The sequence below is a fragment of the Sinohyriopsis cumingii genome, chromosome 18 (assembly GCF_028554795.1).
Source record: "Sinohyriopsis cumingii isolate HCF-2022 chromosome 18, ASM2855479v2, whole genome shotgun sequence".
Taxonomy (NCBI): domain Eukaryota; kingdom Metazoa; phylum Mollusca; class Bivalvia; order Unionida; family Unionidae; genus Sinohyriopsis; species Sinohyriopsis cumingii.
In genome coordinates, this window is record NC_142978.1 from 73,445,770 (window position 1) to 73,470,600 (window position 24,831).

The 24,831-nt window shown below is 34.0% G+C and overlaps 2 protein-coding genes across 2 annotated transcripts in view; one reads left to right on the plus strand and one right to left on the minus strand.

Annotated features, from left to right (window-relative positions):
* LOC149776975 (mediator of RNA polymerase II transcription subunit 13-like) overlaps positions 1-10,386 on the plus strand; it is a 110,900-nt gene extending 100,514 nt beyond the window's left edge. Inside the window, exon 30 of the mRNA XM_089941700.1 lies at positions 279-10,386. Within this exon, the coding sequence (XP_089797826.1) occupies positions 279-411 (133 nt within the window). The 3' untranslated portion in view covers positions 412-10,386. The remainder of the gene's footprint in view (positions 1-278) is intronic.
* Positions 10,387-20,199: 9,813 nt separating this feature from the next.
* LOC149776976 (uncharacterized) overlaps positions 20,200-24,831 on the minus strand; it is a 29,020-nt gene continuing 24,388 nt past the window's right edge. The window contains exons 6-7 of the mRNA XM_089941704.1: positions 21,738-21,807; positions 20,200-20,902 (exon numbers count right to left, since the gene is read on the minus strand). Of these exons, the coding sequence (XP_089797830.1) occupies positions 20,843-20,902; positions 21,738-21,807 (130 nt within the window). The 3' untranslated portion in view covers positions 20,200-20,842. The remainder of the gene's footprint in view (positions 20,903-21,737; positions 21,808-24,831) is intronic.

The following is a 24,831-nucleotide window of genomic DNA, read 5'->3' on the forward strand; positions in this document are numbered from 1 at the left end:
CTTTATACAGTGCTGAAAATTTCATGATATTGTCCATTTTTGGTTAAACTTAGACGTTGACTTTCTATATAGATAATTTGTTCGAACAAAAAAAAATTTCAATAACCGTACAAATAAAATTTTCAGGTGATATGTTGGTGAAAATGTTGTCAATTAAAGTCGGAGGTAAAGTAAAGACATTTTGTGTTTTACAAGAGAAGAAAATGTTAGATGCACACAAACACAAACACACACACACACACAATATACTTTTACTCAGATTCTTTCTTCTCTTCCAGGTTTGTACTGGAGAAGTATAATGCATTATCCTGGCTTACATTTGATCCAGCCAAAAATGATCGTCAGTCATGCCTACCTATCCACTATGCAGTCTTAATACAGATGTATCATGCCATGAGTGCATTTGTATAGATACATTGGAGTAGGGGTCATGCATAAAAAATCACGGGGTTGTTCCATTGTTGATCTCACCAGTTATATGACATTAAACTCATTAAGTTTTTTTTTTCATAAACTTTCATGAAAGTTATTCTTCCATATATAAAAAGACTATTTTCAATTTGAAAATGTACATAAAATATATTTATGACATGTAGACCAAATCTTGTCAGTGAGCCAAATATTTTCCTCACTTCTTGAGTCAAAGACCTTATCTTTTGGTTCAAAGAAGGATTTTTTTTTGTTTAGGCATAGATATTTCTATTTTATATAAAACAAATTGATTGCTTTCTTTGTTTTGTCCCTTCAGGTAAAAGGACACCAGAAGATTATTTATAAGATGGGCCAAACCAGTCACTTTTTTATATCTATATAATGACCATCTTTTTATACCTCCTACCATATTCTATGAGGGTAAATATAATGTTGTTACTCTGTCTATCTGCATCACCAAATTTTTACTATAACCTGTGTAGAACTTGATGGATTGAAATCAGATTTGGTTTGAAATTTCATAATAAAGACCTGTCAGTTTGATTTTTTACTCTTTTTGTCAAAATTTTACCTATGACCGCTGTAGACATGTAAGTTTTAGCCATGTAAGTTGTTTTCCTGCAACAACTTGCAAACAAAATCATATAGGATTGAAAGTCACATTTGTAATGAGGCAAAATATCAAAGACCCAAGACCAGTTAAGTTTTCACCTTCTGTTGAAAATTGACTGGATTATGGGTCCAGTTTATTATGAACATTTGCCCTTTCATGATCAATTCCATTTTCCATTGACTAGTGAGGAACTTTATAGAGTTAAAGTGCTTTTGGTATGGGCCTTAATATTAAAGAAGCCCCTGAGTCATTTTTTTATACACACCTCCATATGTTGCTGAATATTTATGTTGTTTATCTAGCCATCTGTTTCAAAATTTCATTGCTGTCCAATAACTCGAGTCATCCACCATCTACAGTTGCTACCTTTGTGAATAGGTTGCACTTAGGTTAAGGAAGGATGCTATCACTTTAGGGATAAAATGTCAAGAGTAAGAAATATGGTTTCCATAAAATTAACTGATTGTCCACCACCTAGTTAAAGAATGTTTTGGTGGCTTGTATATGGGGTAAGGAAGCCTATTGACTTTAGGGTCGTAAGATGAAAGGCCAAAGTCGCTGAATAAAATAATAGCTGGTTTCAGCCTTACAATTTCAGAGTCAGTTAAGGTCACTAACATTTTTTTATAAAAAATGTGGCATTAATTCTACATCACAGACCTGGACAAATTTTGTAAATGTGCGTGAGAAAAGGAAGATGCCTGTCTATTTTGGGGTCAAAAGTACTGGTCACTGCACAAAAATTTGAGGTGTTGACCATGTACCATCACCATTTAATGGATGACTTGCATGTCTGGTAGGAAAGAAGCCTATTGATTTTATGTTCAAAGGGTAATGGTCATAATCAGTGTGACAAAGAAGGAAAACTACTTTTGCATAATAACTTAGTTCTAGACCATGTACCTTGACCGAAGTTTGCAGAGATCTTGCACTTACAGTATAGAGTCTGAGAGTTGGGATCATTGGTGGGGTATACACAGAAAAACTTTTATTCTAGAGTAATTTCTGTGGCGAGACTCTCTGGATGGAGTGTACTTTGGGTAATAAAGAAAACTAGATTATAAAGGTCACTGTTGTGGCAAGTCTAATAAGAAATGGTTTCTGCAGTTTTGTTTTTTTTTTGTTTTTTCACTTTCAAATTATTGCTAGGGGAATCTCTGTTTGAGCGTGTTTCTATTTCTTTTCTGAAACATATACATGTATCTGCAATTAAAGCTCCCTCACCCATTAACTTTTGTATTGTTACATTTTAAAAAAACATTTAATTTTTATTACCCTTTTCTATTGTTGCAAGAAACATGAGAATGGTTGTATATGGAATTATTTTAAAATGAGTTTAGCTCTTCTTGAATATTTTATATGATTGTTTTTTCTTCTTAGATATTTATAGCAAAGAAATGCAAGTTTTGAGACATTTTGTCTTTTGTCAGTTCCTCTTCATGCATGGCAATTCAGTATTAGTTTCATGGGACTTTGTAGGCTGTGTTTACTGATCCATTTGCAGTATTTTCAAGAAGGAGTTAAGTCACATTTGTTAACAAAACAATGCTGGTCATAATTTAAAACATTACCTATAAATGAGCCCATGCATCGTCATACATACATATAAGATTGTCATTCCATAACACACACCTATGTTATATAAAGAAATATCTGCCAGGTACATTTCAGCTGTGCAGATTCAAATGCAGAAATGCATATTTCCAATACAGCTGCATGAAACCACACCTTTTGTTGGTACAACAGTGAAAATATTGATAATTCTCTTTCCCACAAATGGCATCTTGAATGCAGATTTAGAGAATTCATCAGATTTAATTTTTAAAACAAATTGTTAAAGAAATTACCTGTTTTTTGTTTATTGAAGAAAATTCAAACCTTTCATTATCTGCCTTACCTGCATACAGATTATTAATTCCTCATGGTGGACCTACCATCCTCCTTCTATTGATCCTATTGATAAAATTCATCTTGCTTTTGCTGGCAAAGATTGCATCATCGTTACATTTTCTTTCCATGACAATTTAGCTTATGGTCTCCACTGATGACCAGGCTAATCAAAATCAGTAAAACATTTCTGTCAGCGAATGATATTAATCATCTTGTCTTTTATCACTCATGATGCTGCAGCCAAAAATGAATGCTACTTAAAACTTTTATTTATAAAATTCCATTTAGTACGTGTTTGATTTTGTTGAACATATTAAATTAATGCCTAGTTTACGATTGGGTAATGCATACCCTGCTGTGAACATCATTGATCCAGATTTGTTATTACGTAATTTACTGGCAGATCAGATTCTATGTTGCCGGTTAATGAGAAGAGTATGGACCCTGATCTCCAGACACTTTTACATACTTTGCTGTGCATTGCAGTTGGACACATAAGTAGACTATTTATATTAATATTTCCCATAAGGATTGTTCTTTGAGTAATTCTGGGAAACGTGCATCAAACCAATTTGACTGAATGATTCGTGGAGCAGTAGATTGAGTGGAACCTGTCTAATCTACTCTGAAGATCTCGACTCTGTTCTTTATCCCAAGTTTAGATGCTGGAGAGACTCATTGGTTAGCATTCCAGACTCGCATTCAAAAGGCTGGGTTGGAATCCCACCATAGATCAGCCTGGGTTGGTTGCAGTGGCATCCAAAACACTTGATTCCATCTGTCATGGCACTAAATAACCTACTTGTGTTGCTGTGCGATATAAAACACAAAAACCAAACCAAACCAATTTACTTTATTCTGCTGGGGTTTTTTAAGATTTTGTATCAAATGATAGCTACACAAGTAAACCTAAATTTTTCTCAACATGCTTAATATTATTATACTGTTCTTTTAGAATAGTAGTTGTGCAGATTTATTGAAACTGCTTGATGGATTTCATTTGATATATGCTACCTGGGGATGAGAATCATGCAAAATTGTTTTAAAAAATTGAGCATTGAGAAATCGTTGATGTGTAAAAATTTATGCATATAATTTTAAAGTCACTGAAAGAAGTTCCATACATGCTTCTAATGTTATTTTAAATTGTCAGATAGAAGCAGAATGAATATGAAATCAACTTAAGAATCTAGACTTTTGATCAGTTTGTATGTATCCAGATGTACCACGAGTTGAGAATTTATTTTTTAATATTTGGATATCCATGAACTATTAATAGTAGTAGTACTTTCTTTGTGGGTTATGCAATGAGGTCCGTTTCTTCAAACTGGACAAACATGTTGAGCATTCATTTGTGATGCCCAGATGTAAAGTTACTGTGTTCTTCCAAGATGATTTAATGTTGGACAAGATGCAATTTTATCTGAAAAAGAGAACAAATTCTAACTTAGATTTTGGGAAAAAGGTGAACCAGTGAGAACAAAAATGACATTTTTCTCCACCACTTCTCTCTCCACCCAGTTGCTTTAAAGTGCCCTTTTTTCCCATGACCAGCTGAAGAAAAGTCCTTTTTTTTTATTTATTACTCTTCTTTTATAAACAAAATACTTGTGCAAGTACTGAGAATTTTGTAATAGATGAATTTACACTTAAGGGAGGGAGGTATTAATTTGGTCAGTGTTTGGTGGTGATGGGGGGAGGGATTTAAATCTTAGACATTTGCCACTTTTTAGAAAAATGGCTTTCTGCAGTTGTGTGTCAATAAAAATGGAAGGACTCTTCCTTTCTTTCACTTGAGGTTTGAGAGGTCATAAACTTTAAAATCTTGAACACAGGCAGTTTATACATTCCATTTCGTACAGAATAGTGGAGCAGTGCTCGGATAACGTGAAGTAGGAGTACCTGTAATCTAAAATCATGATGAAATTTTATTAATAATTGTTGATAGTAATCTTGTATGGAAAAATATGTCATGTCTTTGGTCTAGACAAATAGGTAGAGAATTTTGCTGCAGTCCATTTGATATTTGAAAGGAGGTTTAGCGTTTCAAGTGTTGATAATTGCAGGTATCCTTCTACTATACTGCAATGCTAGTTTTAAAATTATGTATTTTGGCATCGTGTGTTTGTGCCAGTTGTGATATTTTTCAGTATTAACCAGTAATCTCCTGAATTTTTGGCTTCACTCGGTGGGAAATATAAAGTTCTTTGCCACACCAACTCTTATGCAAATTGAAAATCTTGTATGGAAAATCACAGTATCCCGAAACTTACTCTATTACATAATGACAAAATTTTAGTCATGAAAACACTTTCATTGTTATTTAGGACAAGTCCAGTCCATACAGTCTCTCACTTGATCAAGCTGCCACCTGTGTATACTAATGAAAGTGGAAATTTCATCAGTACTAGTCCTTGTGAACATTTTTTTTTTCTTCTTCCCCTGTCCAGACTAAGCTTACTTTCACTATAGCCTTTAGGGTTTATCAGTTGCCTTTAATAATGGTGATTGAAAAGAAACTCTAGTAGAAAAAGCAGCAAAGTTGTTTGGTTACCAAATAAGACCTTCAGGGATAGTGCCAGGAAAAGTGGACATAAATGAAGTTAAAAAAAAAAAAAGAGTTGCAAATATTTAACTGTAAATTAGCTTTTTATTACCCACCATTGTAATCAAACAAAAATTCTAAAATGTTAATGGTGACTGGAGACGATGCTTTTGTGGCATTCTTTTCTGCTATGTGCTGGGTGATTCTCAATCATATGAACTTTTAACAAAATGTTTTAGTTGCAATGTGACTGGCAAAAACTGACAACAAATTTCACGTGAAACCACATGTGAGTACCCTCACTTGCATTACGTAACATAAAATTTTTATTCTTAAGCGACGTGTAGCACACACAGGGTGGTGACCATTTATTGAATGTGAAATTAACCTGGCCCATATAGGGAAATATTTTCAACAACAATTCTGACATCAGTAAAAGTGTTTGATGCCAGGATATAAAAAATATTTATGTACAGTACTTGTATATAATGTCCCATCACATCACATCCATCAGGAATTTCATTTTTGCTTAATAACTTTCGAAAGACTTTAGTATTGGCATTAGGCTTTATATTAGGAAGACTTGGATCAGGTTCAGTTTTCAGTTTTTTCAATAAAAAGTTTGACCGAGGTAAGGCTCTATACATATTTGGATCCTGGACAAAAGCCAGGGACATTTTTTTTAAAAAATCACTTGACTGACTCAAATTCCACTTGCCCCAAAGGCTATATTTATTATTTTGAGCATAACCGTATAATTTTTATAAAGAAATACTTATTATTGAAAGATAATATAAGAAATACTTTTTATTGAACCATATTTGTATTTGTCAGTTTGTAGATGACAGTAAACATCAACAAAAAATGTGGCTTTTGTTTTACTGAAAGTCTGATGCCATTTAATTTACTGCAGTGTTTTCTGCAGGTTATAATGTTAACCAGTGCTCAGTATTCAAATTATTTATGCTTCACAGTTGTGTATAACATTTCCCTCATTTTTGTTGTGCCCACCTTGGATGAAGCTAGACATGGTGACATTTTTTTATGTCTGTGTGCATGTCCATCCATCCATCGCATCCTAGTTTAAAGTCAGCGTGCGCTTGTGGCATTGCCCAATTTCTGTCCAGGTTTGCTTCCATTTTTTAATTCTCAAAACTAGGATTAAATTGAGCTGGAATGCTTCTCAAGACATGCTCTACTGAAATTCAGTTTTGCATGGCTCCATAGAAATGGTGTGGCTTCCATAGCAACCATATGGAAAACTACTTTTCATTTTCAATTTATTTTGGATCAGTGTTGATAGAAATGTTTCTTAGGATATGCCACATCAAAAGTTGTGGGCAAAATAGCTCCCATAGCAATGGTGTGACTACCTTAACAACCATAGGGAAAACTTGCTTTTGAATTCTCTAGATTGGTTGGGCTAATTTCAATCAGACTTGATAGTACTATTTGAAAGAATGTGAACATCATATGCATTTGTATAAAAGATGTTTGCCTAGCAGAAGTTACTTAGAGGATAAACTGTTAAACAGCATTTCAGATCGTTGGAAATTATCTTGACATGGATGTCTTTCAGTTCAAAGCACCAGCCTTATTACTACATTTGGCTTTTTGACCATTGTATACCAGGTGACTGTTGTTAGATCACTTGGGCCTACTGTTTAGATTAAGAACTTGAATTAGCACTCCTGCCCATGTACAGAATGATTCTGTCATGTGATCAACATTTAGTTGATCATGCAACTCCATTCCAGAAGCGGCCAATGTGGATATGTGAGAAAGCTTGCTGGTAGCTTCTCGTGGGTCTATGGTTCTTTCCGGGGGTTTTCCCAGGTTCTTCCTCCACCATTAATACTGGCTGCCATGTATAGCCTATCTTGTGCTGAAAAATAGCGTTAAACCCTATAACAACAACAACAACCATTCCAGAAGTCATTCCTCTAATGAACACCTTGTGAGAAGATAAGAGCTCAGGAGTCAAAAGCTTGTTTTGCTACAAAAGGTGTCTGTATATATCGAATTAACTGCAAGTGGCTGTAGCTGGTAACAATATTCATTTTAGAATATGTTTTAACCACTGACACTTTTTACTTTAGTTGTCAGTGAAGGACTAGCAGCTCAGTATTACTTCCTGATGGACAAGTGAACACTATTATAGGAAATTGGTGAAATACAAAGAAAAATACTTTCAGCTTTGTTCCAGATTCATGCCCAAAACTCACTTTGTACACAAAATTTACAAGTCATCCACCTTGATATAGTTTCCAAAATAAAATATTAATAAGTTTATAATAGATGGTTCAAAGGAGACATTGCCTTGTTTACAGCCTTTATTGAATTTTACTTTTCATGCTGGTATATTTACAGGTATGACCAGGTTCTATCATACCATTACATGAAAATAGAGCATGTTTTTCTTTCTTTATTTTGGCATTAGAATGTCATTATTACATGGAATATTGACAAATAGTATATACCTAAATGTTACTGGAAGCATCCTAATATGGCCAAATTTATTTATCTGCTTTCAAGTTAAAGGATTAAACAAAATTTAAGCAATTTTATTTTTATGTCTTTTAAACTTCACATCGAGTTATTCGAATGTGCAATATAATCTTTAAATGAACTTGACATTTTTAAAAAGTACACTTTCTTGACCAAACTTAATCGGCTACTAAGACAACTAGATATTTTTACATAAATATGTTGCTTTATCTGCTTCAATTACTGATATTGTACTTCTTTCGTTCTTTTTTAATGTGGTTGTATTGTTTCCTATCTATTTTTGTTAGGTCATCAAGTGTTGGTTCTGTTGTAATAATAAACATTGATTAAATGATCATTCATATTTTGATGCGTCTCAAATTTTTTAATTCATACTATTGCATTTTCGATTACAGTGTGATTTGAAGATGTTGATTTGTATTGTATATTGGTATCTGCCATCACCTCATTTAGGTATTCTTAATTTTATATGTTTATATTTTTGCAAAAGGCTGATAGGCTGTTATGCAATAAATATTCTGTTATTGAAGTATCAAGACAATCTTGTCAGGGCTGAGGGATCTATGAATAGAGCCCCAGCAGGGAGGTTATTATTAGTAATTTATGTCTTTAATGAAGTTCATGATAAACATGACACATAATTGTTGCCCATGATTTTGACAGGCAAATTACAAGATCTAGTGCGTTTTGTGGTTTATTTTAGAATTTAATTTTAATTTTTTTTATTTTGTTATAAATTTAAAGGACAGTTCTGTTAGAATACATGATGGACCAGAGCTAGAGTTGGATTTTAGCACAGAGTTAACTGAGTTATAACCCTTGTTTGATATGGAACTTTGCTTTGTATTTTCAACTAAACTTTCTTCAATTGCATCGTATGGGCATGGGCATACTTGTTTGTCTGGACACATTCCTAGTTTCCCACAGCATCTTTACGCTTAGTTTATTACAGAAATTGTGGGGGTACACTTGATGTTGTTTTACAAATATGTACATTGTGGTGCATTGAAAAAATATAGCAATTAAAAAAAATAATGCAGATCACTTGTACCTACATTATAAATATCTGTATTACTTATGACATTATCATGTGGCTGCAAACATTTCCTGGTATCTAGTATCTGCTGCAGTATGATAGTCACTTGTTAATTTATGCAACACTACAAGGTCAAAGTTTGTTTTGTTTTTATTGTACATGTACAAGCAGTGTAATGCATATTCCCACTCGAAATGTATTGATGACTTGCTGTCAAATTATTTGTTGAAATATTACCTGCATGTACCATAGAAGGTTGGTGCATCATTGTCACTACCTTAGGTTGCACACATCTACACCAATTGCTAGGATATCTGCATGGTCACTCAAAATGCCTTACAGTGATTTAGAAAAAATGCCTTTGAAAGGAAAACTGTCAAGTTCATGCATTTCTCAGTCAGCTTGCCACCAGCAAGTGTGACACTTCAGTCCTCCAAAATCAACAACTCCATACAGACTGGTAGAATGGCTACTGTCATGTTTCATTTCTCTACCAAGGCAACCACAGTAAATCAGTTGGTAGAGCATTGGATTCATAATCCAAATGGTGCAGGTTCAGTACCTGCCCAGGCCAGCTGGGGTCAGCTGCCTCTGTGTGTCCTTAGGAGAGGCACTTGCTCTCATTTCCTCAGCCTGATAGAGCCAGTGATGTGCTAAAAGTGCTGTTAAAACCAACAAAATCAAAATTCACAAATGAGTTGGGGGTTGTGTGTAAGCAAAGTAGTTACAATGCTTATTTCAGAAGAAGCATTCTTCTGTAATTAATGTAACATTGTGTGACCAGGCAGCTAACTTAACAATGGATGTAATTAGAGAAAATCAAGTATTTATTTTGTAAGAATGATGGATGTATGTACATTGTAAATAGACATGAAGAGCATGATCAGAATTAATGAGTTTGTACATACCTCTCTAAATAATTGTGCACGTGTATATTTTAGAGAGTGTTTGGAGGAAGTGTGAACACGATTTTACATCAAAATAAAGCAAGGTAAGTTAGACTTGAAAATATATAGATGATGGTGTTTTTAGAAATTTAAATGGTCCAAGAGAGACTTTTTTTTACTTGAAAAGTTGTGTTGTATATATTGAACATAAAAATATAAAGATACTGTTTACATGCTGAAGTCATTTACTTGTGTTTGTTCATAAAGATCATCAAACAGAAGGACATTTTATTTATTTTTGTAAATAACTAAATAACTTATATGAAGTGTCTTAAGTCAGATGTCACATGCAAGCTTTAAACTATGAATAAGTAAAAAATGTACATTGTTCAGATGCTTCCTACATTTGATATTGTAACAATTTCGTTATGGAATACACTGGAGAATAAGTTGGCAATAAAAATGTGAACAAGGTCGGCTTCATCTGCTTTTTATCTTTTGGTAAAAGTCCATTCCTAGGTATTACAAATGTTCAGCTGTTCTTAAGATCCAGATTTGAATATCACTACATAGCATTAAAGTTTGTTTTGGGGTTTTTGTAAACCATAAGAATACATCTGACACGACTGATAAGGTAATGTCTGAAAACTTAAGACTTCTTTTCCTGTTCTTAAACATGAAAAAAATATTTGAGAAATAAATTATTGCTTAAACTTTAAATGTGTCCATAGATGCTTTTTCCCCCACCAGCTTAAATGATTACAAGGAAATAATTCTGGCAGAATGAATGCATGTATGTATGTATGAATATAAAGATTTAAAATTGATTTTTTTAACAAATTTTTATTTTAAAAAAAGAAATGTCTCAAAAATGATAACATGTACAAGAAACAATAAGCACTTTTTATTAAAAGTTGACAGTCCATATTGCAACAAAAATAAACATTAACTTGCTGAAGATATATTCTGACTAGAATAACAATTTATGTTACAAACTTTCAATTTTAAATCCAAAACCCGTAGAAACATGTACACAATCAAATTTCCACCATAAAGAAAAACAGGAACTGTGCCAGAAGAAATGTATACAAATTACAAGCAGAAATAAAACTATAGTGTCAAGATACGGAGAATATGATGTGCATGTATAGTTTTCAGAATTTTGAAAGCATACTACCAGAAAATCTCATTATGTCACAAACATTTACTTGTTAAGAAATCGGATAAAACAAGGTTAGTACACAATACATAGATAATAAGCAATCCATATCAATTCAAAAGAATCAAACCTATGAGTAGCTACAACACTAAAACATGCAAACTGAAAACGAGTTCCTCAAAAGGGCTGTCACTACTTTCCAGGAATTCAAGACCATTTATTTTTTACCGCTGAATACTGAAAACACTATTCTTCAGTAATAAGATTATCAACTTTGCCACTGTGGCAGCACCACTTTCGTTAAGGACAGAAAGATGCCATTAGAAGACTTGGTGAAAACCTCGTGCCTGTATAACCATCCATTCAGGAGAATTGACAAGATTTTCAACATGTTCATTGTAATAGGCATATTTAAAGTCTGCAAGGCACCATTTTCATGTTTGACCATGTAGACATAAGTGTATTGGGGGTGTGTGTGTGTGATTTGGATTTTAAAATTTTTCAGTTGTACCGCTACGAGATCTGCAGTGCGGCAGTTTATAGTGATGTCCAGCACTAGGGCATCATGCTGCAGACATTAAGCATCATGTCCCACCCAGTCACATTATCCTGACACCAGGCCGACCAGTCCTAACACTAACCTCTTAATGCTGAGTGTAAAGTAAGGCAGCTGTTAGTACCATTTTTATAAGTCTGGTATGATTCTGCCAGGGTTTGAACCCGCATCCAAGGCAGACACTTTAACCAGAAGTGTATTGGTGAAAACCCTATATTAATATGACCATCAACTGCAGGGATGTAGCCATAACAAGATTTATTTTATTGGAGGTTGCATAATTATCATGGAGTACCAAGTATATGCCATAAAAAGTCTTGTTTAAAAAAAATAAAAAGTCGCGTCAATATAACTTTTCATTTAGGAAGAATAGTGAAAACAATTTCCTCAAGAAGGTAGCCATATTTGGTATCAGATTGACATAATTTTCAGTCCGGTCAAACTAGATGCCATAAGTGTTGAAAACCCCCATGTCAATATGACTTTCCATTTAGGACGAACAGTCATGTGAAGATTTTCAAGATGGTGGCCATATTTGAGGTCCAATTTTCATTTAAGATTCAACAGATGTTGTATAATTAGTCTTTTAGTGGACACCCCATGTCGAGATATGATTCCTTTTTTAGGAGAAGTAGCAAAAATAAGATTTACACAATGGTTGCCATAGCAGCCATACTGAACGTCAGATCAAAATCGTGTAAGATTTCTGGTAAAAACCAATGTTGATGCAACTTTTAATGGAGAGGAGTATCAAGAAAACTTTCAACATGAACATATCTATGTGATGTCCAATCAGCACATTTTTGTGTTTCAAACCCAAAAAGACTAAGAAGTCTTTGGTGAAACCATGTTTCATAACTTGAATGCAAGAGTTGCAGTAACAAGATATTCAGGATGGTGGCCATATTGGATACCAAATTGACACCATTTTCATTTAGGGCCAGCTAGATGTCACAAGTCAACTGGTGAAAACCCCATATCAATATGACTTTCTGTTCAGGAGAAGAGAAGGCAAATGTTTCAACATGGCTACATTGGTGGCTATATTAAACATCAGATGGGCACAGTTATCATTTAGGAGCAACCAGATATCACAAGAAGGCTTAGTGAAAACCCCATCTTCATATGATCATCCATATAAGAGGAATAGTAATCATAAAATTTTCAAGATGGCCACTATGGTGACCAGACTGGATGTCCTAGCAGCACATTCTTCATTTAGGGCGCACTCTGCAGATATGAACTTCTAAGAAAGTGGTGGGTGAAAGGTGAAGTTGTTTACATTTGCAATATGCACAATGAAGAGAATGTTGATATACCTCTTTTATTTTCATGTACTGTGGCTGAATTAGTCTAAAGTACACTATCTTTAGCAGTTATTAGAATAGGGAAAATGAATTTGCCAGACTAGACAATAACAGCTTCTGAGAGTGCAATGAATGAATTAAATAATATATAAAATGAAAAAAGTTATCTGCTCTTTTTTTTTACAATTTACCTCTGAAGTCAAGGAAGTGAAAATGACCAAGCGGAGCTAGCAGTTTTTGGAGAGGTGCACATTTGAAGTAAGGCCAAGCTGTATACTCTATAACCCATATTACACCTATCAATCATATACCAAAATAAAGGGAATTAAAAGTTCTTTGAATTATACCTAAGATATGTAAGGTCCTTTTTAAATAGCTAGTATAAACAGCGAGGACATCTGGGGAAAATCTTTTTCTTTAAAATTCTAACCCTATGCAAAATATGAAACGTAAGCACCACCTTAGGACCAGCTAGCTCTTGGGATAAATGTGCGTTTAGAGTGTTGAGACAATCCTCAAAGTAATTTAGGAGGAGAAGCAGTAACAATTTTGTGCTAATGGATTCATGGACACTACACAATGGACAACAGGCCATTCTATAGGTCTTCTGGTCTATAGAGCTAATAACTCGTATATATATTTGAAAAACAAGAGAATCTAAAATTTTCATTCAAGCAAGTTATAATAAGAGCTTAAAATTACATTACTGTGGTGACAGCAGCAAAATCTTTATTTTTAGAAATAAAAAAACCATTTACATTAAAATCTTTATTTTTAGAAATAAAAAAACCATTTACATTAGTTGCCCCAAGACTAAGGCCTTAAAAATGAGAATTAAAATGGTTAAAATTAACTGGCGTTAAAAATGTCTTCCAAGTTATTGGGCAACTTATCGAAAGCAATAGTACTAACTGCCAATATAAAAATTGTCATAAACATTAATAACATTTAAGACAGAAAAAGAGAGGCACAAATCAAACAGATCACCAGGGCATAATGATACAGCCACATGCACATGTTCACCTGAGGCCAATAATGACAGAAATGTTTCAGGACAGCTCGGAAATCAAAAACTGTGCGACTAGTTGCACACAAAAGAATTATCATAAATAGGATCAACGAATAACATCAGAAAGGTGCATAACTCGGGGAATACTTCATTGCTGTGATAACGATGAAATGTGCATCTTGACCTCATGTCCATAATGTCTGCAGAGTTTCTGAGCATAGTCAGAAGCTGTGGTACTTGTTGCACACAATTATATATACATGTAGTATCAACATTTAAGACTAAAAGGGGCATAACTCTAATCTCATTAACCTGAGTGAGATGACAATGATATGATGTCAGTAAATTCTGTCAATTTTCAGGACATAATATTCACCCAGTGTTATATCCCATGGATAAGATAACACCACTGCCACAACATAGTAAATTTGGTAGTAAAGTGCCACTTAGATTAAACTGTATGCTTTAATAACTACATCACACTCAACATAGATTGCTTTTGCTGCAGTGAAGGAACAAGCATTCCTTGAAGGGACTTATGCTCTACTTTCCACTAAGAATTTCCAGAAATTCAACATAAGATGATTCTTCTTTTTGACTTTTAAAAGTTGAAACCATCTCATATTTTTTAGCAATATGATTTTTCAGCACCATTTTTATTTATGGAGAAACTAGACACAATTTAAAAGACTTCAGGTAAAAATCCATGCCAATATGACCATCCTTTCAGGAGAATTAGTCCATATTAGGTAACAAGTCTTGGGGTGAAAACCCATGTCAATATGACCATCATTTCTGGAGGAGTAGTGATAAGACGTTCAAGAGGGCTGTTATGCTAGCCATTTGTAATGAATGACTGGCATCATTTTCATTTCGGACCAAACAGACATCATTAGAAGTCTTTTCATGAAACCCCCATGCTGAAACAACAATCCATTCAGGAGGAGTAGCAATAATAAGATTTTTATGAAAGATGCTGTGGCAGCCATGATGGGCATCTGATCGGTTGCAATGATGGCCAAATCAGATGTCTGAACATCCCCATTTTCATTTAGGAATAACTAGACCTTTGGATTAATGCGTACGTAAAGATTTGATTTCTGGCAATTCTCCAAGCTGCTTCTTCAGAGCGGTAATAACAAACTTGCAATAACAAACAGAAGTATGTCATTCAGTAGTTGAAAAACAATAGACAACAGTCCATCCCTCAACTTCCTCAGTTCTACTGGCAGCAGAGCCAAAAATGCTTTACATGTAGCAATATAGTACAAGCCTGATGATGTTATAAGGATGCACTTGGCGGGCAGCACAACTGACTGATACCTTCAAATGGAGTGCATTAGATCTGCCATACTGAATCTGGTTCTTTTTCCCTTGCCATGTTCATGACAGGGCTTTTAAATAACTTTTCGCTTGAAATATTAAGATGGTTATGCCCTTTTGACAGCCCTCTTCTACATTATACAGTTATTTACCTTTGATGAGGTGAATATCTAGTTTTATGAACCTCAAACTAACCAACACAAAGCAAAAGCCTAATTATGTTTAATTACATGATTTATAGAAAATTACAATTTAATCTGATATAGAATTGTACAAATGCCATTTCAATTGCTTGACAATTGCTTGAAGAATTTAAAAATTTGAGGGTACATAAATGTCAATAATGCCATGATAATGCAACATATAGAATGACCAAGTCAGCTAAAGAAATTTGTGTGTGTGATTTGGAGTTTTAATGTAGCTTTAACATTTTTTTCCATCATGTCACTACAATATCTGCAGTGTGACAGATTACAGTGATGTCTAGCACTGGGGCATCATGCTACAGACATGTAGCATCATGTCCCACCCAGTCACATCATCCTGACACTAGGCCAACCAGTCATAACATTAAACTCTTAATGCTGAGCACCAAGTGAGGCAACTGCAAGTGCACCAAGTGAGGCAACTGCAAGTACCATTTTTATGTCATTGGTTGAACCCATGATCTCCCACATCTGATGCTGATGCTCTAATCACTTAGGCCACACTAAAGAAATATCACATCACATGAAATTGTACCATCCAATGTAAGGCCTTAGTGGAATTCTATAATAAATTACACTGCATATTAATGTTTTGTGAGGCATGAAATTCATTATTTTTTTATAGCAGGGAAGATGGGACAAAATAAACAATAATAACATAATGCTTAAAGATACCAGGCCCAAATTTACCAACAAGAGGAATTTTAAACTGACAAGTTGTGAAGTCTGCCTTGGTCAAAGCAGACCATATTTCAACATGTTAATAAATTATCCATAGTTTGCAATTTTTAATCAAGCAGGTTTGGTGAATGACTCATGATTCTATATCATGTGATGAAGACCGACCAATTAATACATCTTCAAGAGATAAAATAATTGTAATAGAAATCAGAATTTTTTTAATATGGCCAACTTTTTATTGGTGACATCTCATTCAATTTTCAGTTGCATAAACCTGCCACAAAAACCTGATTATGTCACATCTTGTCAGTTTCTTGGGGATTATGGGGTATTTTAAACAAGACTCTACATAATGCATCTATTCACTATTTTACTTAATACTTTAGGTTACATGCTGTCCACCTTTATTAATAGTTGTTTCAATAATGTTTATTCAAAAACTGTGATAAAAATGTTACTTAAGTTTATTTAGGAGGCAGGCAATTTTAACAATACCTGATAACATTTTTAAGTATTTCATTTATTCTTAATTTATAAACTGCCATTAATAAGAATGCCTCATTTTTGGCCATTACAGATGTTAACCCTTCAGCATCGAACCACAAAGGCAGAATGCAATACAGCTTCTAGTGATGATAAGTAGAGGTGTACCAAATCTCATTCATTTCTCATTAATGGCCCAGAAGTTCAAGATTGGAAGCAAAAATGCTACTGAAACTTAAATTAACGGCATGTGACCCTAACCTTGAAGACTGGATCCTCATTGTGGGTACATGATAAATACAGCAAGGATAATTTCTCAAATGGCTCTAATGTTAAAAATGGAAAGGAATTTATTAAAACACTAACCCATGACCCTGACAGTGAGGATAGGACACCCAATTTTGTAAGCAAAACACCTGCTAATAATGATGTATCAATGTACCAAGATTCATCTCTTAATCTCAAATGGATTGTAAATAATCACAGATGAAAGGAAAGAATGATGGAAAGCTTGAAATAATGACCCGTGACCTTGAAGACAAACCTCAAAGTGGTACTTTCCAGAGATAACGTGTATGCATACGTTGTGTCATTATCAAAGCTTAAAGAGCTATAAAGTTAAAGCACCAAAGGAATGTGATGGAATACCTAAATTACTTAGCTGTGACCAAGACAGGACCGCAAACATAGTACACAGCACACATTATGATTATGATGTGTAAGGATTCCAAGTTTAATCCGTTATCTAAAACAGCAAGGAAATATAAACCTGTAACCTTAACCTTTAGGTTATGATCCTTAATGCGGTAATAAGTAAAATAACTTATAATGATGATGCATAAGTGTAACAAGTTTTATCCATTATTTTAAATCTACTCTAATGCTGTATAACATAAGAGATGTCATGAAAAACCTAAACTATTGAGCTTTGACATTGGCCTTAAAAATACGACCCCAAACTGGTAGATAATGCATCTTCTCATGACAATATAGAAGTATGCAAAGTTTTATCCCTTAATCTCAAACAGCGCTAAATTTGTAAAGTGGAATGGGATGTGCTAGAAGAGCAGCATCCTTATTGTTGAAGATAGGACCCTAAATTTGGTTCACGACACACCCTCTTATGATGATGTACAGATATACCAAGTTGCCTCCCCTAATCTTGAGTAGCTCAAAAGTTGAAGTATGAAAAGGAAGTATGATGGAAAACTTGCATACTGGGTCATGACCCTGACCCGTAAAACCTAATCCCCAAAGAGATATAAAAAACCTCCTGTTGATGATGAATGACCATGTCATGTTTCATCCCTTTATTTCAAATGGTACATAAATTAAAGTATGGACACAAAACTGTGGTCGACTGATGGATCAAAAGACAAATGGAATTAAATGCAAGTGGAAAGATGGGCTTGTGGATTTTATAATGGACCTCTGTCCTTATTGTTTCATCTATACTCTTAGCATATACCCACTGTCAGAAGGGAATTGTGTTGTTTTGCATTTGTCAACCCCTATGTGTTAGAATATGGGGACCACACCTCTTTTCATCAGTATCAACCAAGGATCATATGTGAGCCCACTCCAATTTTTGTTTCTAGATAGGGTGAAACCATTACAACAAAAATTGTTCTTTTTTTGCACATTGTAACTGCTAAACATGAAATGCTACTAGCATGCTAGAATCAAGTCTTCTCTAAAATGTTATTAGGCTAATATATTTATTTGATGTATAATAGTCTCCAATTCTCTAATATACAACACCATCTCTGAACTTTGAAATCATTAAACATAATCAGATCCTAATAAATTCCGACGTTACATTACTTTTACATGGAAATGCAGATGGGTCACATAAATACAAATCTAACTAGGAAACAATGTAAAATTGGCACAAACCAACATTTAAGAAAATTTCACCTACATGACCATTGACTTTACTGATATATTGAGGTTGAACAGAATCCAAAAAGGTCCTCATTCAAAAATAATGTTTGAAGATTTTTAATGTAGCATGTCTGATGAACTATAGGATGATGTATTTTCATATTTTAAGTTCCTAACCTTTCTTATCTGAATATTTCAATTTGTTTACAGCTGTATATAACTGACATAACATGGTAAGATACTGCTATATGAAAAGTATTTGCTGAATTTTTCAATAAGAGAGGTTTTAAGCAGATGCCTCATATCGATTTAGGTTTTGGAAATATTGCTAACGATGGAAAGGTACAGGGCAAAGCTGTTTCTGCAACACTCATAAGTATTGAAATTTACACCTGCATTAATTAACCTATCTGGGTTAAGTTATTTTTTATCATTATTGGGAAAACAATGTGTTGTCAGAATGACATATCATGCATCTTATGACAATGACTGCTCCTGAAATAGCTCAAACGACACTAACTCTGCCTGTTCTTAAAATAAGAAAATGAAATTTCAGTGTAAGCACTAATATATGTTTTCTAAGTGCACTTGTGAACTTTTAAATATTTTTAAAAAAAACATTTTAAAATTGTATTGGCTTTGTTAAAAAAATAATTAACCTCTTTCATTCTGAAACTGAAAATGGATATGCAGAGCTAGAACACTAGCAAACATCCAGCTCCTTTTCATTTTGAATCCTGTGCAAAACTCTGGAGCAGAACCTTAAGGTAGCATAGCTTGGTAAAAACGTCACATATTCATAACTAGTCCTCAGCATAGTCAATATAAAAGTACATAGTCATGCTTATGTTGTAACAAGCCTTCAGGTAAATATGGCTACACAACAATGACAGAAAAAAGTATTGAGAAGAACACAACACACCATTTTACTATATATATATATATATATATATATATATATATATATATATATATATATATATATATATATATATATATATATATATATATATATATATATATATATATATATATATATATATATATATATATATATATATAATGGTAAACCCCTTCGTAACACTATGTCCACCACCAACCCATTTTTACAAAATACATTTAGAATAAATCATTTTTGTCCAATACAACCCCACCTACTATTTTTTGACACATTTATTTGACTGGTCTTTTGGTCTTATCATTGAATAAATACTTCAATATTATTACTTGCACTGTTGACAACAAAACAGCCACTGATCCCTCAATCTGGTACTAAAGGTGAGACGATGGACAAAAAAAGATGTATCATGCATTTTAAACTTAAATGTTTGTCATAGTATGATGGAAGAGTTCAAGCCCAAGAGTTCAAAGGTTTTTCCAAAGGACTGTGGCAAATGCTTGATTCTGACAAGAGTGTGTGTGTATATATATATATTATTATCTGATCAATTACAAATAAATAAATTGCTTATAAATTGCCAAAACATGGAGTTTAATTAAAATTAAAACTGTACTCCAGCACAACATACAACTCTTATGCTTAAGTAGAGATGATGTCACAAAGTTGCAACACAACTTAATGGATCATATAAGACTACAAAGGTATTATATATATATATGTATGTATGTATGTATGTATGTATGTATGTATATATATATATATATATATATATATATATATATATATATATATGGCATTAAAATGTTCATAAAGCCAATAAAAGTCTGTGTTTAACTAGCCAAATATGATCATTATTTTTGCACAAAACATTAAACTGTTAATAATTTAATAACTGGCTTAACATAAACGTTGAAGAACATGGTATACATGTTCATGTAAGCAACTAAAAGTGAAAATTTTAACAAACCTGCTGACAAGGATGAATCATAAAACAATCGCTGAGTATGACTGATGTTCAAATTGCACATAAAAAAACATCCCAATCATATATAAATAATTGTTTGAAAGTAAAGAACCATGTGATCATACCATATGTATTTATGTGCTTATGTGCATTCACATGCATTATACTGAACCATTCCTTTTGCATAAAAAAAGACACATACTTTAAATATCAAATCTTTGCAAGCGTAAATATTGTGTGGTTTCTAAATATGAACAACAATGATAAAATACGAACAACAGTGGTTTATAAAAATTAACAAAAGTTCAATCCAACAACAAGGGGATGGAAGATGCAAATTACTCGGAAAAACATGAAAACTGCGGTCTTAAGAATTATCCAGGAATACCCATGTTACAATTTAATAACTATTTATGTCCTACTGCATTATTAACAACAAACACCATGATGTTCATGTGTTACTTGTCTCTAATTCCCATTTGAGTCTGGAAGTAAAGGCCATCACCGCGGGTCGCTTGCTGAAAAAGAGTTCAACACAGAAATGCATCATTATTTAATCTTATTGATAATAAGCTAAAGTTAATTTTTTTTTCTGAACCACAGGACAATTGATGAAAAATATATTGACTGAATAATGTTCTCTCCCACCTCTCTCATTATCAAGGAAGCCATCTATGTGTCCATCCCTTTGGAGTTGTAGCTCTTATTCATGTTTGATAGAAAAGTACTCATAAAGTTCAAAGTTCAAAAGCTTATTTTTCCAATCAATCCAATACAGAGAAATTTAGCTTCTAGACAATGACACAATATAAAAAACAGCTATTTTATTTTCTTACAAACAAATAAAAGGACAAAAACATTCAGCATTATGTAAGATGCTGCAACATCAATTATGACTAGTTAATTGGCTTTAACTTATGTCCATATGTACAACAACTCATGCAGAAAATCATAGTAAACCAAAATCCCCTTAAAACTGAAACAGTCTGGTCCCAAATGTTCCCTGTTTATTTATTCAGTAAACAGAAAGACCTAAACAAAAAAATTATTTTTGGTCCCAAAGGTTGTCAGTCTTATGAGGTTTCATTGCATATAAGTTCGAAATGAAAACACATGTATATAAAAGCCAGTGTGTATATATGCAACTTTTAAAAAACAGGAAGCGTCATAAAAATGTAATAGAAGCTTCATGCACTACTCCACCTCTTACTGGATAAATAACCTAATCCCTACTTGAAGTATCCAGGAATCATCAACAACACTGATATGCAACTTAATTACTCACCATAACCTATTCTGGAATCATCACCAGCAGCCGATATTAAAATTTTCCACAAAGAGATATAAACAAACCTTATTTATTTCTCTGTGTTGTTCTTTATGCACAATTTCTTCTAAAATTTCTCCATCTCCTTTCACTAATCTGAAAGAAATAAAATGTTAATTTTAGAAATTTGGTAAACATACTGGGTTATGCAACCAAATCATTAAGAAAGCAATACTCTGACTACTTTAGTCACTGCAGTCTGAAATTTTTATAAAGCATTTTATCAAGTGTTTTCAATTCCCTGCGTTTGCTTTTGTACATTATGCCATCCACTACAAACTATTTGCCAGATCACTAAAAACAATTTTTGTCAGTAAATTATACTTCTCCAAGAATACTTAACCACATATATAAATATCAGGATATAAGCCTGCTACCTCCTGAATCCAGCCCTGATAAAAAGGCAAAACATTTGTCTTTTCTGTCTATATCATATAGACAAAGGGTAATAACTCTTACCCAAATTACCTCCTCTTACCAACACAAGGTTTTCATTAGCTTTTAAGCTGAGTGATGTACCAATGAAGATGCTTGCATGGCTGGGTGGCTGTGAGGATGCCTAAGTAATTTGATCAGGTAAGTATTCTCAGAGAAATATAATTTACTGAAAATATTTGCTTTTTCTTTGAAATAAGTTCCCCAATCACATTCATGTTAGGAGAATTGGTAATAATAGGAAAGAATGCAAAGCATCCTGGCTATATAATTCATGTATTGTTCAAGGGAATAAAAGTCTGGATTCCAACTGCAAATAATAACCAGTTCTCCTCACCTGAAAGCAACACAGCCTACTGTCATGCGATTTGTGACAACTATATCCAGTTAAGGTGATTAATAATAATAATAATAATAATAATAATAATAATGACCTTATTTAAAGAGGGTAACACAATTAGCTAAAAACTAATCTACCTTGAGGCCCTCATACAAAGGAATTTATTTATTTAAGCTGCATCTCTGAAGCCACTGGATATATTGGGTTTGGAAGAAGGAAATAGAGTGGGCATTTCTAATCTCAGCTGGAATACTATTCCAGAGCAGAGTTCCAGAGTATTGGAAACTTTTTTAAAATAACTCCTTATTTGGTTTGGGAATTTTATACTGTTTGGTAGACATGGATCGCAGGTGGGGAGTATTACCAGGTAGCCTATACTGGAATAGTGATTGTAAATATTCAGGAGCACTATTCTGAGATATCCTGTACATTAATTTGGCTTTTCTCAAACAGATTCAGTCTTTAATAGGTAATATTTTTAACCTACCAGCTAAACTTTCCTTGCTTTCTTTCTGGATTGATATTAGCCCAAATGCTCTTTTTTGAAGATGTGCATTTCCCCTCTCAATCCTTAATAATGGTGGGCCTTCTTGCTCATGAGATTCTCTTCACAATTGATGGTCTAAATTCTTTCTCTCACAAGGTGGCCACAACAAGTGCCACATGTGAAGAAGACAGTCTGAGAAGGGGTGGAACACCTGTAATTTTGACTATTTGAGAAGATTTGGCTTAAGCAGAATCTGGGCAGACCTAGATCAAGTAGATCACTGACCCAGGACTTGTCCCATCAGAGAGAAGCTATCAATAAGCTTGCCCCCTCAACTGCTTTTTGATTTTTTGTGCCAAGACCATGGGAGGGTAGGCAAAGGCCCCAAAACCTGTCCCAACTAATTTGCATTGCATCCACAGCTCAGGCTAATAGGTCTGGAATTGGAGAGAAAAATGTGAACAATTTGTGATTCAACCTTGTCATAAAAAGGTTGATTAATGGATACCCCTAAAATGAGCAAATATGATGAAAACAGATTGATGGGGGGGGGGGGGCGCTATTTTGTATGAACGATTTGACCCTTCCTGGTAAGAGAGTCAGCCAAAACATCGTCTCTGCCAGGAATACGTCTGTTTTGTACATCGAATGGATTTGGTAGCACCAAAGTAGGAACTGTCAAACTAGAATGAATAGGTTCACCCCCCCATCCCCCACTGTCTGAGGAGGAGGAGGTAGGTCACCACAACAGAATCGTCTGACATAATTAGGACCATTTCTCCAAAGAGTTGGTCCTTCCAGAAATGAAAAGCATTGGTAATCACTTTTCTTTTGAGATGGCTGATGTGAAAAGGCAGTTCCCCTGGCCCTATGTGCAACCAACAGTACTGAAGCCTGGCAGTAGGTGGACACCCCCATCCATATGTTCTGGCATCTGTATAGATATTCACTTCCGGTTGAGGCTTTTCCAGGAGAATTCCTGTCCTGAGCCAACCTATGTTGTGCCACTGACACCAGAATGATTGAACCTTGGTTCTAATCCTGACCTTTTGATCAACTGGACTGGAAAAAGGGCAGCACTGAGCCTGCAGGGGCAATATTTCTGATCTGTTGCTGCAACAAACCTTGCAGTGCAGGATAACATAAAATTTCCAGTTTATTAAGATTTTTTACGTGACTGAGATAGTATGAAATGCAATTTTTTTTCTCTAGACACTAAGTCAGTTTGCTGCTTTAAAACCTCCATTTCTAGACTTAAAAGTTATCACCCACCAACAAACCTTATTTTCTTAAGTCGAATAACAACAAGCACCTGTACTTACTCACCTAGTACCAAATAATAACAAGCATCTGTATTTACTGACCTAATACCAAATAAGAACAAGCATCTGTATTTACTGGCCAAGTACCAACTAAAATGAGTGAACAGAAAGAGGAACCAAATATCATTTCACTCTTAACCTGACCTTTCTGGGCTGTCCCGCATATTCCACTGTATGTAATCAGTGAGAACATTTTGTAAATCTGGTCTGACTAAATTACACGTATTCCACTATATGTAATCAATGATCACATTCTGTAAAACTCCTGATCTGACATTTCCAGGTTGTCCTGTTTATGCCACTGTATGTAATCAGTGATCACATTTTGTAAAACTCCTTATCTGACCTTTCTGGGCTGTCATGTGTATGCAACTGTATGTAACCAATGATCACATTTTGTAAAACTCTAAATCTGACCTTTCTAGGCCATCATGTATGTGCCACTGTATTTAATCACATTCTATAAACCTATTAGAGCATTGGTGGCTCAGTGGTTAGCATGCCAAACTCACGATGGAAAGGGTGCAGGATCGAGT